The sequence below is a fragment of the Acipenser ruthenus genome, chromosome 14, assembly GCF_902713425.1.
Source record: "Acipenser ruthenus chromosome 14, fAciRut3.2 maternal haplotype, whole genome shotgun sequence".
Lineage (NCBI taxonomy): Eukaryota > Metazoa > Chordata > Actinopteri > Acipenseriformes > Acipenseridae > Acipenser > Acipenser ruthenus.
The window spans coordinates 34,024,718-34,046,958 of NC_081202.1; the positions used below are offsets into that span (position 1 = coordinate 34,024,718).

The 22,241-nt window shown below is 38.9% G+C and overlaps 1 protein-coding gene across 2 annotated transcripts in view; it reads right to left on the minus strand.

The window, feature by feature from the left end:
• LOC117419745 (voltage-dependent L-type calcium channel subunit alpha-1C-like) overlaps nt 1–22,241 on the minus strand; it is a 342,930-nt gene that overhangs the window by 114,984 nt on the left and 205,705 nt on the right. For both annotated transcript variants that reach the window (XM_058986425.1, XM_058986423.1), the window contains 3 exons: nt 16,051–16,190; nt 4,956–5,095; nt 1,855–2,016 (listed from right to left, as the gene is read on the minus strand). In XM_058986425.1, coding sequence (XP_058842408.1) covers nt 1,855–2,016; nt 4,956–5,095; nt 16,051–16,190 — 442 coding nt within the window. The remainder of the gene's footprint in view (nt 1–1,854; nt 2,017–4,955; nt 5,096–16,050; nt 16,191–22,241) is intronic.

Below are 22,241 nucleotides of genomic sequence, written 5' to 3' on the forward strand. Positions count from 1 at the left end.
GGGGTAACCAGGACACCTGCATAAACCCACAGAGACCCAGCGGCACAGTGTTACCCTGAGGGGTAGCCAGGACACCTGCATACACCCACAGAGACCCAGCGGCACAGTATTACCCTGAGGGGTAACCAGGACACCTGCATAAACCCACAGAGACCCAGCAGCACAGTATTACCCTGAGGGGTAGCCAGGACACCTGCATACACCCACAGAGACCCAGCGGCACAGTATTACCATGAGGGGTAGCCAGGACACCTGCATACACCCACAGAGACCCAGCAGCACAGTATTACCCTGAGGGGTAGCCAGGACACCTGCATACACCCACAGAGACCCAGCGGCACAGTATTACCATGAGGGGTAGCCAGGACACCTGCATACACCCACAGAGACCCAGCGGCACAGTATTACCATGAGGGGTAGCCAGGACACCTGCATACACCCACAGAGACCCAGCAGCACAGTATTACCATGAGGGGTAGCCAGGACACCTGCATACACCCACAGAGACCCAACGGCATAGTATTACCATGTTTTCTTGGTGTTTCTGTTAAATCTGTCATAAGGATAATGGTGCATAATTAAGATTTAATTCTAGGGTCGATCTGATGTAAAACTATAAGAAAGTCAAGCAGACACACATTTCTGCAAAAGTCAACAGGCGGATATCCCACTGGAATGCTGGCAGTGACTGTGTACACACATGTGACACTACAGTAAATGGTGAAACTGACCAGCAACATTATACAATGAGCTTTGATGAGCTAACACTGCTGATGGTATCCTGCTCCTCTCCAACACAATCCGTGGGACAGAGAGCAAACTCGTGACATTGTTTCTGGGAGTATTAAACTGGCAGAGTGCAGTGCTTTGATTAGTATTAAATACCGCCACCAAGGCACTTTAACCTTGGTATCCTAGGACACATGTTGGTGCCTGTATCCCGACCTATGAAAGCAAAGCCGTGGCTGTTGACTGCCACTAAATAAAGTATAAACACATAGAGGTGCTGGTGGATACTGTAGTTTCTTCTACTTCCACTACATGATAAATAGTGAAGTTAAACAATCCCGGTTTGATTGATAACTTTGAACGCAATGCTATCTCTGGGAGGAATGTTGGTGATGGTAGAGAAAGTGGGGTTTGAAAAGCAGGCCTTAACTGACAAATAATAACCATCCACTGTGATAATACATCATCATTTGCAAATCTTTGGCTCTAACAATGCGGATGAACCGGCCTTCAATCATACTTTTCTTGCCTCAGCTAAAAAGACAGGATCGCATAAAGTACTGCTATACAGTATTAGTCATATGTCAGCTAATATTGAGAAAAACAAAACAGACAATAAAAAAGCTCACGAGGTGTAAGGGTATTTAAGCCACAGAAGGAAAAGGAGCAAACTGCCTCACAGGGAGCAGTATGAGAGGCCTTTCAACATCTCTTTGAATATATTTTGGGATATTACACATAAACATAATACTTTTGGTGCCGAGACCAAGAATGCATTTAAGTGGACCCAGAATCAATAGGAAAACCTGTAATTTATTTAATAGCCAATCACTGATTAGAATGAATATAGCCACAAAACTACACAAATGCAACTTTATCAACTCTAAACACTTTCTAAACACAGTCACTCCATTTAGCCTCTGATCTCTATGGTCATTCAAGTCTAAAGATATCCAACAATGCAGATTTTGTCTATGTGACACATATATCCAAGTGCATTACATATTTTTTATACAGTTGAAAAAGTTAGCCTTAGTTAGCATTGATGAATGGACACAAGCCTACAGGGTTGAAGAATCTGGTAAACACTCTGTGTGGTTGGAAAGAACTGAAAAGAGGAATTACCTGTTAGGCCGTCTCTGAAGAACATGCAGGTCCTGTGCATTTTGCCCATGAAAAGTTCCAGTCCTATGATGGCGTAGATGATGATTACAAACAGCACCAGCAAGGCGATGTGCAGTAGGGGCACCATGGCCTTAATGATGGAGTTCAATACTACTTGAAGACCTGAAAGACAGCAATTTGTTATTCTCGCAGGCAACATATCATCTTGCAATGGGAGTTTATACAGGATGATCACCACACCATAGCCCACAACATTGAAAAACTGCTCAGACCAACATGTGTCCTTCCAGCTCAAGTGGACTAAGGTGGGTTGCTTGATTCCTTACATCAATTAGAGTAAGTCAATTCATTATTTTTGGTTGGAAAGCCCTTGTAACAAGCATTCAAATAATACTGACATGACTCATCTATTAGCTCATTCTCTGCATTCTTAACTTCAGACTTGTTCTCACGATGTGGAGCTGCATGAGTTCACTGATCTTCTTTTCATGCACACAACAGCCATCCTGGAACCCTTTTCTCCATCACACGTGGTTTATGTCTCATCCTCAACCACAAATAGAGGAAACACCTCCCCAGAATTTGGTTCACTTGAGCTGGAATGACCCTGCAGTGCAACGCTACCTAACAATCCTGTCTGCTTCTACTCATGTTTAACATTTCTTCTATAAAATGATTTACATAATATTTTTAATAGTGACTCTCTCAACTCTGCCTCCAGGCATCACCTTCACAGATGATTGCTTAGTAGTTTGCTCATTTATGGTTTTGATTGGCTGAATAAGGTAAGCTACCATTAGGTACAGATTCTTGGTGTGATGTCACTGCCTTACTAAGATAGGAGTGGTTGACAATTGTGCTATATACTGTATTGGGCGGGGGGATTTTATATCTGAAATAAAGACACAAAGAAAAAATATATATAAAATATGAGGGGTATGTCACACAGATTCTGACAGGCTATTTAGTATAATTTTATTTCAACTTGTTCAGTTGTCTGAGCAGTCAGTGTGAAGTGATTTTCTGTGTGTTTGTAATTGACCTTGCTATAAAGTAATCCTATTCCATGTCATTTTCAATGTGCAATTAAGTGGTAAGCTAAACTATTTCAGAAAATATGGAGCTTATCTGAATTCAGGGGTGATTTAGTTATTCACTTAGCTGTTGAAGGCTATATAAACACAAGGATTTCTAAGAAGTATGCTGGGACACAGTGGGTTTAATTTACTAAAGGTTCTTATGCGATAACACGCGTGTTATCCAAGGATAAGGTGCGTGCTAGATAATCCCGTATTTATCAACCACGATAAAGTGCGACTTAAAGCATAAGACATGAGTTAGCAGTTGGAGTTAGAGTTGGTGTCTGCGAGATCCACGTTGTAAAGCACGTGAACGGCATTTCAATGTACAGAAATGCGGTGATCTCTGAAATCTGCCACCTGGTCTAAATGCCAACTCCATACTTCGTTATATTCACAGTTTAATGTAACCTAATGGCTGCAGACTGATCTAATCAATGATGGATAAAAAAAAAGAATAGGCTACTATACTGTATAAGTGAAATGCTTTTTATATATACTGTGTAGCCATGATGGTGTAGGTAGGATTGTTTATAACTTTTTATGTATTTATTTTGGCGATCCTGCCTTTTAAACACCGTTTTTAATACATACATTTAGTAAAAGTCAAGAACTGACAACTGCGTACCTCAATCTCTGCTCATTCCTTTATAGTCAGTGGCCCCCATGTCGTCATTTCGTTAAGATGCTCCTTATCTTCTGTGATGACATGTCTTAATATGCTAATGATTTCCATAGCACGCGTCTTAATAAGCGGCATTCACATTAGTAAATACCAACTTATTTATAATTTTAAGACGCGTGTTACGGGATTGTGTTAACACGTGTCTTATGGCTACTTTTAAGAACCTTTAGGAAATAAGGCCTAATGTCACAAAAAACTATTTTGCAGCGTAAAGCTATGGTCAAAATGTTTGCATCATCTTGAATTTCAGGATTGAGAAAAACTATAAGAACATAATTTAGATATTTTATTTAACATCATGTAAGCTAAGAAACTATAAAATGATATCGCAAAAGTATACCGGAAGCCATAATAGCAGTATAGTATTTCATGTTAGATTTCGAAATGTCACATTTTTCAATTTTTGTCAGTTTTCTGTTACGTATATGCAAAACTATAAAGCGGTATGTAATTCAATATGTTAACGTAACATTATTCAGAAGGTTTTATGAAACAAAAGGGTGATGCAAACCTTTGGCCATAGCTGTACATTATATACCGCAACCACAGAGACATTCTGCAAGGGGTGTCAGTCTGGCTCCAGAAATGCCAAGTTTAGTCCTATTTTAGTATTTAAACAGTGGCAATATTTAAAGCTGCCAATATTTATATCAGTTATATAGTTTAATATGTATATTATATACTGTACTTTCTATATACAGTATATGGATGCATACAAGTAGATACATTTTACACAGATGAATGCTTGTATTGATACTTAGCTAGTAAAATGATTCATGCATTAAACAGAGAAAATAGGGATTATATTGTTTTTATTCAATTAAGATACCCAAATCTCCACATGAACTTTGTACATTGCCTGAATTTATATTTTCCCAAAATGCTTTTTTTTTTACAGCTGAATTACGTGCAATTACCGGTATTTATGTCCAATAATTTTAACCTGTTTTTCTCCAAAGTTAAGAATGCATTATGCTTCCTCACTTCAGCAACTCCCCACAACAGCTCAAGAGAACTGGAGGCAAGCCGATCCCCTCTTAACACCCCGGACCTCAACAGCAGATGACGGCAAGCTACCGGCCCCTGCAGGACAAAGGCAAGTACTGCGGGTGTCACTCATGCTCACTGGGCGCCTGGCCAGCAGTGAGTGTCGCAGTCCCTGGTGTCAGGGTCAATGTGACACCTTCTGTCCAGTTCAGTAACTTGGCACAGCCATGCCTTTACCAGGTGAGCGACTTGGGGACCCGACCCATCCCAGTGTTGTAACCTCTGAACATCTCACTGCTCTCTCTTACACTGCGTCTCCTCACAGCCGGGCGGAACCTGGAAATACTCACTGGGAACGCCGGACACCAGTCTCAAAGGACGCAGGACTCGGAAGGCCCGGAGAGCTTTCACATCGAATCCTGCCGCCTTTCCGCCTATCGAGTTCGTCCCCTCTGCTTTCGTTGCTTGTTCTAAAATAGCGCTGAAAAGCCTAAAGGAAGGAAACACAGAAATACATATAGGAGAGCTAACCAGCGCTTTAAAAAGCATTTTGTTAACATCATTACTGAGCCTCAGTTTATTTTGTGCTGAGAATATTTTGGTTCTTCACTTGTTTTTTTTTATTTTTTTATTTTTTTATTCAGGATAGGCAGGATATTTCTAGGGCCAAACATTTAGGTACCAGGAAGCAGCAGCAACATTTTATCGAAGTTATTTTGTCAAGACCAGGAATTTGACTTATTTTAGTAATATATGCTGATAATGTGCTGCACTTTTAACATGCTAGTGTGATGGCCTTCCACACGCAAGGAAAGAAGAGGACAACTGAGTGTATGAGCATGCATGCAGTAAGTAGTATTAGGCTGAGTACAGCACTGGGAGTAAGACAGTAATAACTGGAATATTGCCTCTAATCTCAGAGAGTACATCTCCAGCCACAAGCTCCAGAGCGTGCTGTCAATAACTAGGTCACCTTCACACTCCAGGAACGCCTACAGGAGGCGAGGCTGTGTGACACTCTACAGGAGGTGCGGCTGTGTGACTCTACAGGACAGGCTGTGTGACACTCTACAGAAGAGGTTGTGAGACACTCTACAGGAGAGGCTGTGTGACACTCTACAGGAGAGGCTGTGTGACACACTACAGGAGAGGCTGTGTGACACTATAGGACAGGCCGTGTGACACTATACAGGACAGGCTGTGTGACACTATAGGAGAGGCTGTGTGACACTCTACAGGCGAGGCTGTGTGACACTCTACAGGAGAGTATGTGTGACACTATAGGAGAGGCTGTGTGACATTATACAGGAGAGGCTGTGTGACACTATAGGACATGCTGTGTGACACTATAGGAGAGGCTGTGTGACACTATAGGAGAGGCTGTGTGACACTCTACAGGACAGGCTGTGTGACACTCTACAGGAGAGGCTGTGTGACACTATAGGACATGCTGTGTGACACTATAGGAGAGGCTGTGTGACACTATAGGAGAGGCTGTGTGACACTCTACATGACAGGCTGTGTGACACTCTACAGGAGGCAAGGCTGTGTGACACTCTACAGGAGAGGCTGTATGACACTATAGGAGAGGCTGTGTGACACTATAGGAGATGCTGTGTGACACTCTACAGGAGGTGAGGCTGTGTGGCACTATATGAGAGGCTGTGTGACACTACAAGAGAGGCTGTGTGACACTCTACAGGGCAGGCTGTGTGACACTCTACAGGAGGTGAGGCTGTGTGACACTCTACAACAAAGGCTGTGTGACACTATAGGAGAGGCTGTGTGACGCTCTACAGGACATGCTGTGTGACACTACAGGTGATGCTGAGTGACACTATAGGAGAGGCTGTGTGACACTACAGACGAGGCTGTGTGACACTCTACAGGAGAGGCTGTGTGACACTCTACAGGAGAGGCTGTGTGACACTATACAGGAGAGGCTGTGTGACTCTCTACAGATGAGGCTGTGTGACACTCTACAGGAGAGGCTGTGTGACACTCTACAGGAGAGGTTGTGTGACACTCTACAGGAGAGGCTGTGTGACACTCTACAGGAGAGGCTGTGTAACACTCCTGAGAGGCTGGTTTTGAACTGGCAGCAACATAGATGGAAAGTAATTTCTATTGTGAAGCTGTAATACTGTAGGTGAAAGAACTGGAATCATTCAAATAACAATTAGACACTATGCTATTGTAGATAATGGTCTGCTGTCAAGCCTCCTTGAGAAACCGAACATGTATTCTGTTCTATTTATTCATATAGCACAGCAGGTTGCAATGCACAGCTGAGTGGTGATTTTGTGATGTGCGACCATTAATCTTTAACTTAGGCCTCCAGAGATAAAGAATGTCCTTTTAAAATTGCTACCCTCACTTTCCTCGTCAAATGTTATTAACTTAACTGTCACATGAATTCATGTTTTTTGACAGAGTAACAGTATCTTTTATCAAGAGAATGACAAATTGGATTTTTTGTATTACTGTAGGTTTAAAATCGTGTGTAACTAACCTTTTTTTTATTATTGTGTACAGTTCATACCTGTTGTACTTCTCTCGGCTCTCATTAGATGCCAACCTCAAGTCTTAAGAGACAATTTGAACCATTAAAGAGATTTTTACACTTTTTACTCTATCGTTTGGGGTTGCATCTCACAGTTAGGGTCATCATCAAAAAAAATTGGGATCCTAATTTGTTGATCATGTCTGTCTGTCCGTCCATCTGTCCAACACTGCATGGTGAACATGATAACTGCCTGGACTTTGCACCAATCTTCACCAAACGTTTACCATACGCTCCAGGCATAAAACCATTAACAATGTACTCACATATACTAAAACAGGGGTGTCAAACTCGTTTTGTTTGGCGGGCCTGATCCGATACTCTGGCACTTGACGCGGGCCGGGTGACAGTATAAAAATACAAAAACTAACCCAAAACCTCAAAGTTATTGTATTTAACAACAATTATCACAGATTTCCCTAAATCGCACATATTGATTATTGTAATCACTATCACCTCTTAGAACACGTGTGCAAACATGCCTCCAGTGAGTTCTTTTGCGTGAGCAACACACATTGTCATGTTGCTGTGATTGCTGTCAATCACCAACCACGTTCGGTGAGACAGCAGTGTGTCGTTTGAGTTACGACACCGGTGATACCAGAACAGGTTCTGTAGTGACAAGTGTCATCGTGTCTTTATCCGTGAGGAGAAAGGTGGAACAGAGTGCTGTGTGTTTCAAGAGAAATGGGGAATTTCGTATTTCTTTGAGGGCATGAATGGAAAGCCAATGTTCTTAATTTGCAAGCAGCATGTGTCTGTTGTGACATAATACAACATTAAAAGACACTATGAAGCAAACCATGGCAAGAAATATGATACATATACAGGAATGTTATGTGAAGATAAATACTCTGAATTAGCACAGTCATTTAAAAAGCAGCAATTTATGTTTACTAATGCTTGTAGTATATGTGATGCTGCTGTTAAGGTAAGCCATGCAATTGCTGGATTTGAACCTGATATCTCCAGGCTATAGGGCGCATCCTGCACTCCATGTGGAGCGCCTTTACTGGATGTGCCACTCGGAAGCCCTCTGATGGAGAGTTTTTAAAGAAATGCTGCTAAAAGCTGCTGAAATAGTGTGTCCTGAGAAGCAGCAAGCTTTCTCTGTCATGAAGATCAACAAATCAAAATGTTATTCTCAACTTAGCTTGATATTCAAGACATCCTCAGCCCAGTCATTTTCTCCAGATGTTGATGCGCTGGTTCAAGCAAAGAGGCTCCAGGTGTCAGGAGCAGCAGTAGCAGCAGTCACTAATGTTCAGTTCAAAATTGATCAGTATCTATTTATATTTAGCAATTTTTTTTTGTGCTAGGACAAACAAGGAATTTTCATATTTAGATATTCGTTCAAGATTCAGATATTCGTTCGGATATTCGTTTTCAAAATGTATCAACGTCATTAAATGTAACACTGTATTAAAGTTGAAAAATATCCCAGAAGTAAGAAAGGCCTTACTGTACTCTAGTGAATTAACTACAAAACAAAAAAGCAATACAGTAGTTAAATCTTGCGTGTATTTCAAGTAAAAACAAAGCAGACAACACTTTTTTTTTTTTTTTTTAATAATCCCTGCCCTTGTGTCTTTGCAATAAACAAAGTGGCCAAAGACACGCTATTTCATCAAGTAATAACATTGGTTTTTAACTTGAATAAACACTTCCAATAAAATAAATGTCAAAAAGAGGGCGCTGTACAATGAAAAAAAACAATATTTACTCACTGTTTTATTTCTTTTTTTGCATTCCACTTAAAAAACACTAGGATTGCATCATGAAAGAAAATTAAAACATTGATTACTATACTAGTCATTTCTTTTGCAAGTATGACCTGTATCATCATATTGCAGACAGAAACAGACCCAGATTGACTTGCTTCTTAATATATATATATATATATATATATATATATATATATATATATATATATATATATATATGTATGCACAGTACTGTGCAAAAGTTTTAGGCAAGTGTGAAAAAATGCTATAAAGTAAGAATGCTTTCAAAAATAGACATGTTAATAGTTTATATTTATCAATTAACAAAATGCAAAGTGAGTGAACAGAAGAAAAATCTACAGCAAATCAATATCTGGTGTGACCACCCTTTGCCTTCAAAACAGCATCAATTCTTCTAGGTACACTTGCACACAGTTTTTGAAGGAACTCGGCAGGTAGGTTGGCCCAAGCATCTTGGAGAACTAACCACAGTTATTTTATGGATTTAGGCAGCCTCAGTTGCTTCTCTCTCTTCATGTAATCCCAGACAGACTCGATGATGTTGAGATCAGGGCTCTGTGGGGGCCATACCATCACTTCCAGGACTCCTTGTTCTTCTTTACGCTGAAGATAGTTCTTAATGACTTTCGCTGTATGTTTGGGGTCGTTGTCATGCTGCAGAATAAATTTGGGGCCAATCAGATGCCTCCCTGATGGTATTGCATGATGGATAAGTATCTGCCTGTACTTCTTAGCATTGAGGAGACCATTATTTTGGCCATTGTGCCGTTTCTTTTGTGTTTTGTTCATGCATTATTATTTAATAAATGGTGAGCGCCACTGCGTCTCATTCACCCCGCAATTGCTTTGTTTGTGTTTACTTCCTGCTCTGATGTCACCCCTGCAGCCGTCCTGTCACACTATCTTTATTTTGTTTCATGCATTTAAAGACAAAGGGTCACGGCCCTTGCCCACAAATTCTAATTGGGCTTCCTTAGTTCACATGAAATGTTTTTGGTCAGATGTCATTTTCAGTGTGGTGTGAGTGTGCTTGCTTGGTGCAGTGAGTTGCTGGTCCATAATGACAGGATCAGTATTAGTGCAGGTTACAGGCTAGGGGACAGAGAGTGACCGACCTCCTCAGAAAATCAGTGGTCCTTGTTCATTGTGTGCAGGGCCTCGAACCCCTGGAGGACGTTTATCTGACTGAAAGCGGTGAAGTTCAGCGGGGCTATTGCCTATAATAACATCTCAGAGGTGAGACGGGAAAAAACAAAGGTGACATCAGCAAAGTGAGCTCTTACAAGCAGGAGTAGAGAATCAGATAGAGATAAAACAAGGAGAGTATTGTTCATTTGGAAGCTTTGCACACAGGATTCATTCCACGATGCATAATCTGTAAATGATGTGTGTAAACTGGTTAACATACCAGTTTGTGTCCTTTTATGATCAGCATAAAGAGGACAGCTTTTAAACACCTCAATCTGCATATCCAGCATGTGAATGACCTTTTTAGAATCTCACACATTTTCCAAAGAAAGGAGCTATTGTGTTAGCAGTATTGTAGGGCTACTGATTTTCCACGATCGCAGAATCACGGAATTAGGCATTGGGAACGGAATTGGCATTTTGGGAATGGAATTCTGCTTTGCAACTGCACCTTAAAAAAAAACTGCACCTTATAAAAAATAATGGATTGCTTTGAAAACTACGCTACTCAGGAGCCCAGCAATGACGCTTGTATAAAACGTTTGTGTATCAATGGATAATTTGAAAACAGGTGGCGTTACAGTGATGGACTGTCTGTCTGTGCTGCGGCGCTGCCTGTGTGCTGTGTGAGTCGAGTTGTTTAAAAAAGCAACTAGCTGTTTTGTGAGTTCTATTCTGTGGAATAATTTTGGAGTTGCATATACAGAAAAGTGAAAAGTACATGAAAATATAAAAACAATCGTCAACCCCCCCGATTAAAAAAAAAACTTAATTGCATTTATGTAATCATTTATTTGGTTATTATCGCAAATCCGTTACTCAGTCACTCGCTCAACACAAGGAAAAGACACGGTGGTTGAGGTGAAACCTTTAGTTTTATAACTTATTATTTCTAATTTATCATAACTCCTTAATAATACTACATACTCAGAGCGATTTTTTGTTTTTTCTTTTACTCATGTTGCTATAACACGGCTCTCTCTAGCTACTGTATTAAGAACAGAAAATTGTGAAAATTGTAGTTAGAAGCTCAAAAGTAGAAGCAGTGATAACAGTTATACTATTAATATGTCACATACATTTTAAAATGTTTCTAATGATACTCACACTGTTCTATTATTAAAGTACTATTCATATGGTAAAATGTGTAAGTCTTGTACAATATATGAACATTAAGTTATGTAATATTCATTATTGCTTAAAAATATGCAGAGTAAAATACTCTGGCCCGCCTACTCCTAACTTTTTTTCCAATCTGGCCCCCTTAAATTTAAAAAACTAGTTGAAGAGCCCTGCTCTAACTAAGGCAACTCTATCTGTCCAGGGTATACGAGAAACACATGCAAGCAGTTTTACAGCAAGGACAGCATAAACCAGTCTGCGCTGTTGCAGATGAAACTACAGATGGAAGAGATAAAAGTGTCCTGAACATTGTATTTCATTTGTAAATTTATGTAAATTGTATGTTTTTGTAATAATGCCCCTCGTTTTTGCCTAGTCTGTATATTGTAATTTTTTTCAAAACACCTTTATTTGTTGATTGATCTACAGTACATTGTTACTAGTGGACTGCTTTAAGAAAGATTTTTCCTGAAAACTACAGTATCTCAGGGACTTAAATAAAATAAAATAAAATAAAATAAATGACTGCAATAGATTTTTTATGTAAAAATGTTATTTATGTTCAAATTATGTTGTTAATTCTTAATAAATTGGTAAAAATGGAAAAAACAGAATTGGTCCTTTTGAAAAACAGAAAAAAATGGAATTGGTCATTTTGAAAAACGGAATTTGCCATTCCCAGGATTGGATAATCCGGAGCCCTTTGTTTCTTTGACTTACTAGGTCACCCTACTTTGCAGTACAGCTTGTTAACGGATAGGGGAGGGATTAAAGTTCACCCCCTGCTTGTTTTTTTTTTTTCGTGTGACGTCACTGAGACTTCTGAGACTTCCGCAGCTTGCGGAAACAAAACCTGACACAACTTGTTTACAGCTAAGAAAAAAACGGGAAAACACTAAATCCGATGTATTTGACTTAAACTTAGAACATGTATTCTGTCTCATGTGTTTTATATATATATATATATATATATATATATATATATATATATATATATATATATATATATATATATACACACACACACACATATATATATATATATATATATATATATATATATATATATATATATATATATATACATACATACAGTACTGTGCAAAAGTTTTAGGCAGGTGTGAAAAAATGCTGTAAAGTAAGAATGCTTTCAAAAATAGACATGTTAATAGTTTATATTTATCAATTAAAATGCAAAGTGAGTGAACAGAAGAAAAATCTACATCAAATCAATATTTGGTGTGACCACCCTTTGCCTTCAAAACAGCATCAATTCTTCTAGGTACACTTGCACACAGTTTTTGAAGGAACTCGGCAGGTAGGTTGGCCCAAGCATCTTGGAGAACTAACCACAGTTCTTCTGTGGATTTAGGCAGCCTCAGTTGCTTCTCTCTCTTCATGTAATCCTAGACAGACTCGATGATGTTGAGATCAGGGCTCTGTGGGGGCCATACCATCACTTCCAGGACTCCTTGTTCTTCTTTACGCTGAAGATAGTTCTTAATGACTTTCGCTGTATGTTTGGGGTCGTTGTCATGCTGCAGAATAAATTTGGGGCCAATCAGATGCCTCCCTGATGATATTAGATGATGGATAAGTATCTGCCTGTACTTCTCAGCATTGAGGAGACCATTAATTCTGACCAAATCCCCAACTCCATTTGCAGAAATGCAGCCCCAAACTTACAAGGAACCTCCACCATGCTTCACTGTTGCCTGCAGACACTCATTCGTGTACCGCTCTCCAGCCCTTCGGCGAACAAACTGCCTTCTGCTACAGCCAAATATTTCAAATTTTGACTCATCAGTCCAGAGCACCTGCTGCCATTTTTCTGCACCCCAGTTCCTGTGTTTTCGTGCATAGTTGAGTCGCTTGGCCTTATTTCCACGTCGGAGGTATGGCTTTTTGGCCGCAAGTCTTCCATGAAGGCCACTTCTGACCAGACTTCTACGGACAATAGATGGGTGTACCAGGGTCCCACTGTTTTCTGCCAATTCTGAGCTGATGGCACTGCTGGACATCTTCCAATTGCGAAGGGAACTAAGCATGATGTGTCTTTCATCTGCTGCAGTAAGCTTCCTTGGCCGACCACTGCGTCTACGGTCCTCAACGTTGCCCGTTTCTTTGTGCTTCTTCAAAAGAGCTTGGACAGCACATCTGGAAACCCCTGTCTGCCTTGAAATGTCTGCCTGGGAGAGACCTTGTTGATGCAGTATAACTACCTTGTGTCTTGTTGCTGTGCTCAGTCTTGCCATGGTGTATGACTTTTGACAGTAAACTGTCTTCAGCAACCTCACCTTGTTAGCTGAGTTTGGCTGTTCCTCACCCAGTTTTATTCCTCCTACACAGCTGTTTCTGTTTCAGTTAATGATTGTGTTTCAGCCTACATATTGAATTGATGATCATTAGCTCCTGTTTGGTATAATTGTTTAATCATACACCTGACTATATGCCTACAAAATCCCTGACTTTGTGCAAGTGTACCTAGAAGAATTGATGCTGTTTTGAAGGCAAAGGGTGGTCACACCAAATATGGATTTGATTTAGATTTTTCTTCTGTTCACTCACTTTGCATTTAGTTAATTGATAAATATAATCTATTAACATGTCTATTTTTGAAAGCATTCTTACTTTACAGCAGTCTTTTGGGGTAAGTATGTACCAGCTTTGCACACAGTGTCGGAGTGATTTTGGCCCATTCTTCTTGGCAGATTTGCTCCAGGTTGTTCAGGTTGGTTGGACGACGCTTATGGACCGCAATTTTCAAATAGTGCCACAGATTCTCAATGGGATTGAGATCAGGACTTTGACTGGGCCACTGTAGGACATTCACCTTTTTGTTCTTGAGCCACTCCAATGTTGCTTTGGCCTTGTGCTTGGGATCACTGTCCTGCTGAAAGGTGAATTTCCTCCCAAGCTTCAGTGTTTTAGCGGACTGAAGCAGGTTCTCTTGTAGTATTTCCCTGTATTTTGCTCCATCCATTCTTCCTTCAATTTTAACAAGATGCCCAGTCCCTGCTGATGAGAAGCATCCCCACAGCATGATGCTGCCACCACCATACTTCACTGTAGGGATGGTGTGTCTTGAGGCATGGGCAGTGTTAGGTCTGCGCCACACACAGTGCTTTGAGTTTTGGCCAAAAAGCCCTATCTTGGTCTCATCTGACCACAAAACCTTTTCCCACATCGCAGCTGGGTCACTCTCATGCTTTCTGGCAAACTCCAGACATGCTTTCAGATGGTACTTTTTGAGTAACGGCTTCTTTCTTGCCACCCTCCCATACAGGCCAGTGTTATGCAGAGCTCTTGATATGGTTGACTGGTGCACCATTACTCCACTCCCAGCCACTGAACTCTGTAGCTCCTTCAAAGTGATTGTTGGCCTCTCTGTGGCTTCTCACACAAGTCTCCTTCTTGTTTGAGCGCTGAGTTTTGAGGGACAGCCTTTTCTTGGCAGTGCCTGGGTGGTGTGATGCAGCTTCAACTTCCTGATTATTGATCCAACTGTGCTCACTGGGATATCCAAACACTTGGATATTATTTTGTACCCTTTCCCTAATCTATGCATTTGTATTACTTTATCTCTAACTTCTGTAGAATGCTCTTTGGTCTTCATTTTCCTTCAGATTCACAGCCTGACCAATGATCCTTCAACAGTGGGGTTTTTATCCAGAAAATGTGACAGCAACTTTAATGGTTCACAGGTGGAGGCCAATGGTAAGGTAATTGTGTCCTCGTTAGGGCAATTTCTTTCATCGGTGTAAACTGGGAGCTTCCACAGCACAGGGGTTGAATACTTATGTTATGCAAGCAAGATATTTCAGTTTTTTATTTTTCTTAAAAATATTTCCCAACATAAAACCAATGTCACCTTACAATAATTGATTTTGAGTTTTAGTGTTTTAAAATAAAATATCAAACAGAACGAAATTTCAAGGTACCATTTGTAATTCAGTAATATGAGAGAATTGGTCTGGGGTCTGAATACTTTTGCAAGGCACTGTATATATATATGTTTTTACAACATTTATAAATATCAAGAAACGAGTACACTTTCCATGAACAAAATTTATCAGGTATGTTTTTTTTTCCTTATTACTGATAATAATGGAATGAAGAACTATTATTTTATTTATAAATATTCATTTTGAGAAAATAATCGAGAGTAGTGTCCATTATTGCTTATAAAGACCCTGAGAATAAACGTGTATTATGTCATTGCAGTCACTCAGGTGAAATAATGTCTTGTAATTTGCCCAAACATCAATTGTTTTCAATAACACTTTCAAGATGTATTGTAAGATCCCTCGGGTCATAGAATAACACGATTTTATACATGTATCTCTAAGCAGAATACATAATAATAATAAAAAAAACCTAACATTAAAAAAAAAAAGTTTGAGGGTTTCTGAAGTGCTTTATAATGTTCCCCAGAGTTCCCCAGCTGCTGTAAAAAGTAGATTTTAGTGAATTTGTATAGGAAGAGAGTCAACTACCTGGTCCTGGGGGGAGTATCCCACTGAAAAAACACCTGGTCCTTAAAGGGTGAACACACAAACACTCAAGAGGTTTTATAAAAGTACATATTGGTACTTTTGTTTAATACCTATAACATGAACTGTCAAAGGAGCTAATGTTCTTAAACTAGCGATGGTTTATCCCAGTGGGGTACAGGCTGATCAACTCAACCCCTAGGTGAAGCAGACAAATATCTTGTCTAGTGCTGTCATGAGTGTAGCTTTATAAATCTAACTACGATCACACGTAACAAAACAATATTGAATAAGTGTAATAACTCCAATTAAACAAGGAGACTGAGATACTCACCCTACCACCACGATAATAAAATCTAGTAAATTCCATCCGTTGCGGAGGTACCCATTGGGGTGAAACAGAAGTCCATAGGCCATTACTTTTAAAAATGCTTCCACTGTGAAAATGATGAGGAAGAGATATTCCACCCGTTCCTAAAACAAGACACAGAGAGAGAAAGAAATGATCAGTTTTTTCCCCCCAAAACACTTCCAAAGCAGCAGTGGGACAATCCTGAGGGGACTCAGGCAAGAAGCTGCAGAGGAACTGAAGGAGGATCATATAAACATCATGGGGTTACTCAAGCAGTGAACCCATGCATGTTTAAAGTGGATGCATGTTATTGTTTGTTTTTCATGGTTCTTCCCTTTAACCCAGTGTATCTGCAGTAATGGGGGTCAACAGCTACTCAATCATTTATGATGCTTCTTGATCCCAGCAACAGGTATAGCTTTCAACAGCTCTCCAACAACATAATAAAATATATCTAGAGGTGCCCAAATACCATCGTTATTTTAAGGATCATCAGTAAAGCAACACATCACAATGCTTTTTTAATGTGATAATACAACATTAGACAAGTTGGAAGCCTTTCGCAGTGCATAAATAGGTGTATAATTAGTGACTGGTTAATTACCAATAGTTCCTGCACGTAGACCTAACTACATTGTGTTACTGAATGTAATTACATAGTCACACTATGCCTCAGGCCATTTCTACATTATTACAACAGTTATTCCTCAAGTAGTTGTCATGTAAGAGCATGAAACCTAGGTAGTTATCCATGTATTACCATGTAATTAATGATAGCCAGTTACATCAGTCGCCCAGATCCCATTCATACTATCACAATCCAAATTCTAAAAGTCACAATCAATCACAAACTCCGCGAGGGTCCACAAGTCAAAAAGACATTTACTTCCTGAAACTGATAAACTTATTCTAACGGTAAAGACAGAAAAGTTCCATTTGGGGCTCTGTAAAATATTACAAAGTCAGGAATGTGAGATTGCAAGTTCTAAGCCCTCATGGCTTTTAAAACACTTCACTCTTCTTGTGTGTGGAGCCACGGTGCCGGTGCTCCACAGAGCTTTGTATCAACACTGCCTCTAGCCAACATGCACTTTCCTCACCCACAGATATATTATGGTTGCCTGCTTGCTGTGGAGCAGATAAGAGTTTTGTTTTTTAAGGATTAACCATGCAGACTAAACAAGTAGATCTTTCTACGCCAGAAGTAATGTTTATCTAAGAAAAAAAAAAAAAAAAGGCGGGCCAGTGTGATTCTAATGCAGTTGGTGCAAGTGATTCCAGTGTTGTTAGGATTTAGATGTAATTAGCCCCATCAAGAACACTGAGGGAATACTTGAATCAGATGGGTTAAGAGCTGAGTACAGTGTGTTGGTTCTGGAAATAGCCTGTACATTGAAAAACTATTTCACGAAAACACATTTTACAGTCAGTGTACTGTTCTGCACAGTGAACTGTGCAAAGACAAAGGCAAAAAATATATTTAAATAATATAAAACCTGCAACTGAGATGTTAATTGATAGTATTATACAGTTAAAATGATTGTCTTCCTTTCTGAAAATGTTTCATTACACTGCCTTCAAAATAGGGCCCCAGATATAAGGCTGTTTCAGGAGCAAAATGAATCTGAAAACATCTGCTTGTAAATTCATTTGTATTACTCAAGACCTGTAAGCCTGTGGATTCTCATAACACCTACTATATTACCCAAATTAAGGGTTAAATAAAGAGGCTACACAAACGTGAACTAAAGAGTTTAATTTCTTCAGCCATGCAAGTCTCCACTAATTGATAAATTATTTGAAATAGTCTGTTAGTGTGCATTTTAAAGGGCATTCAAATGCAGAGCCAAATGGTAAAAAAAAGAAATGCATACGTAAAGAACAAAAGAAACAGAACAAGAAAGCAGGTCTTGTGGGCTGGTATCTCGTGCCCAAATTAGTACAACATCATCAGATTGTAATTCCTCACTGAAAGCACTGACAATGCACCTTGTTACAGGGAAGAAACTGTGTATCTGGCACTATTCCTTTTTATAATCAGAATTTTCTATTGACTCTGGGATGTGAAAAGTCTGTGGTACAGCACAAAACAAACGGGACTGTAGTCTCTTTTGTGAGAAGCTTGCTGAATGTTGAGTTACAGTAAAAAACTTTGAATAAATCAATTTTCTAGGCATTTTTACAGTAAACTACTGTACCAGCGCACCAAATGGGATTACTGCAGCCACAGTTATGTCTCACACAAACTTAACTGTCAACAACCCGATTTATTTGTTCAGGATCTACGGCATTCAGGTCATGTTGCTAGGTAGAAACACAAAACCACTGTTCTAATTAAAAGTTTAATTTCTTACTCGCAATACCCTTAGTCATTTTGAATGTTAAACGCAAGCTTTCAGACTCTTGACTGACCTTTCAAACGTCACAGCTAAACTGCTTCACTTAGTGTTCACACAATAGCTGTCAGTCTCTATGAATTTCCTTATTCCCACCATCCCGAGCCATTGATTTGTCAACATTTAAACTGAACCCGCCCCTGGGATCCGTACCAAAGAGCTATTGGTTAGAAAGCCGAGTGGTAAACTTTTCAAGTCTTCCGTTCATTGTAACTGTAATGCTATAATAATGCATGTGACTTTGAGACTGGATAAAATAGGACAGTAAGAAAAAAAAAAGAAAGTGCTACTCAACAGGTTTGAAATGGCGCTTTGTTGAATTTGCAGAAATACACTTTAATCACAATGCTGAAAAAACAGTATGTGACTGTACGTGAGTTATGTTTTTTTTTTTTTAGTTATAGTTATGAATATTTTATTTTAGTTATAGTTAGTTATAGTTATTAGCTTAATTTTAATTATAGTTATTATTGTAGTTAACAGAGTGGGGATGACTCTGAAATCTGTCGAGGTAAAAATAACTTGGGTAATGCCAGGCTCTACACCTCTTCACAGTACACTCCTTAGGATAGCCAACCACAAAAATGTATTGATCAGAGATTACCATTTATTAGCCAGGTCTTGCTGTACAGCCCTCCACACACTTCAATACTCACAGGCTTTCCAAGAGATCTGGAGAAAACATACCGTAGGGCCATATTTATAAAGCATTGACCTTTTTTTCCTTATTGGAAAACAACACAAAGAAGTTGTAGTGTCAGATAAATCTGTTAATTTAACAGTCCCTATAGGCAGTTCAAATGCTTATTTTTGATTTTGGTTGAAAATGCTTTATGAATATGGACCACATTGAAACAAAAACTCATATTAAAATGTACATTTTCTATAGGCTTACATTACCATTCCATATTCAGATAACAGCTTTGTCACAAGATACCTTTTTTCCCATACATATAATATAGCACTCATTTTGTTTGATTAATTTTGATTAAATAATTTACCGTTTCTTTTGATCTTTATTTTTCCATTCAAGCTGAGAATGGGTGAAATTGACCTTTATGCTTTAAAAAAAATACTTTTTATGCCATTGAGAAACGTCTCATTTAGCGAAACCCCTTTATCATATTTAACATGCAACAAAACCATGGTTACCAACATAATTGAAATAATGTTTGGTCACAGCGGAGCTATACGTATAGATAAAGATCCTACACACATTTAAAAATGGTCTCAAATAAACTGCAAAAACCGCAGCATATAAAAGTGTATTACACAGACTTTTATAGCACAAATTTACAGGTAAAAATAATATGCACAGAACAAAACTAGATATAGTTGAACAGAACTAACTAGCAGTTATTATTCAGAGTCTGAGGTCTGCCCCTCTCCTGCTTCAGCACAGCTGGACTCACTGGAAGGTAATGCAGACTTGCCCGCTGTGATGTGGGATGTATAACTTGATTTTAAGCTGTGTTAATTATTACTTTTTAAATTTTGGAAAAAAAAATAGTTTGTAGCAGTTTAACAAAAAACAAAAAACAACACTGTAAAATTATTAACGGAATAAAATGCTGCAAAAAAGGATTATTTCGAAACTAAACCTGTGTATCTTTCTTTATTTACTGGGGTTGAGCATTAGGGAAAAAATAAATTGTAAAAAAAGTATTTTAAACACAAAAAAGATGTTTTTCTAAAATTGAAGTCTCAAAAAGGAGGGAGAAACTTTTACACCAGTGCGACCTATAAAACGATTTTTACGGTACTTTGATTAAGAAAACTAAATTATCGGATCACAGGTGCTCTTATATGCTCATCGATTCTTTGAGCAGAGAAGTAAAGTTGACTCAGTGATAGATACTTCTTCAGTCACACAAAACAAGGAGTCAATGAAACTTTCTGTAAGCTAAGACAACATGCCAAAAGAATGGGATATCTTGATTATCCTATACATAGGTATACCATTCATTTATCAGTTGGTTGCAAGTTTACTGCTTTCTTTTTTTATTGTTCCCTCAGAGATCCCAACATCTAAGACTAAATAGCACCAGAGCCAACATGAGCCACGCAGTGCAGCCTTACACTTCTTCATATCCCTAAGGAAGCAGCATGCAGTAGCACTGTATCAGAAAAGCATGGGGAATAGACTGGTAGCTCCCGGTCTGTGATTGCTAGCTGGTTATTGGGTGGGTCTGGTATTGCAACGACTGAAAAGAGCGCCTCAGTGTGGTTAGGTGGTATATCGGGCTATGAGATAGGATTTATATCCATGAATAATTTGGAGCATGTAGCAGTGACGACAGAAGTTGAGTTGAAATTTGATTTAAAATCATATACCTGTCCACTATAGACAGTTATAGTATACAGTATATCACTTATGACCTATGATAAAGAAATATCCCAATTGAAGAAAAAATGAATACTTTGCCATGGCATATATTAAATGCAGTATAGTGGCAAAAAAGGGCTACATTCGGGTGATGATATTTGTTGCTGAGGCACGCAGCATTATGCATGGAATCAGGTGAACTAGCATATGTGTGGCAAGCCAGGGATGGAAATAAAACTCCTAGAGCATAGCAAATTCACCCATTCCAGGTTTTAAGATGTGCTTGATTAGCCCAACTGTACTGATAACAAGCTCAGGTGAGTCTTATTAAACTCATAGTACAACCAGGAATGGCTCAAACAATGGAAGTCTTATTTCTATCCCTGCAAGTTGTGATCCAGATTTGAGGGTACCACGTTGGCTACATCACACACTGTAAGCAAATGCCCTAAATCGACTTTCTGTATCACACTAAATAAGCCTTCCTTAATACATTGTTCCCAACATCAGAGCAGGGAGCACCTCTCAAGTCCCAAACAGTGGCCACCAGCCATGGTGTTGTATTACCACATGCCTACCAGGACAGCTCAAGGAATCCACCACCATAATCGCCAAGCTGACTAACACGTTTGTCTGTTCGAGTTACTGTACGAGTGCTGACCTTTCTCTGCGTCGTCGCCACATGTGTCTGATTACTGTGGCTACATTTCAAACAGATGTTTGGAACTAATTGTTTGGCTTGGACCGCATCCAAATGCACAGCCAGGAGCTGTGGAAGTGCAGCACTGGTGAAGACAGGATTACACAATGGGAGACTGACTTCCTACAGATCTAAAGATCTACACACACACACACACACTCTCATTCCACAGGCTGAATGATAACTCAATGACTCACATATGGAAGTTTACTGGCAGAAAAAAAATCTGAAAAATATTATAAACGATTAAACTATGAGTGATTTATTACGCTATAGCAGACACTGTTAATGCTGTAAAAGTAAATATTGATGTTCACTGTAGCCTAACAGCAGTTAAGTAATGTGCTACAGTGCACTCTCGCCATTGAGGTAGTAAAACTTTAAAGTACTGGCTTTAATGAGTACAGAGAGTGTATATATATATATATATATATATATATATATATATATATATATATATATATATATATGAGGTATATATTTATATATATATATATGAGGTATATATAAATGCTACATGGTGCATTTTAGTTTTTAAACAAGAAGTTTTAAAAGCATATAAAATTAATGCTTTTTGAGCAGTCTAAATTTCAAAATCCAATTTAATACAGATTGATGTAAACGTCAACAATACAGGGACATAAGAATGATTTGTTAATGGTGCATTACATACAGTTTTTACTCAAAGAGCCAACTTCCCCAATGTTTCAATATGTTTAACATACCTTTGTGAAGGGAAAGTGTGTTTTAA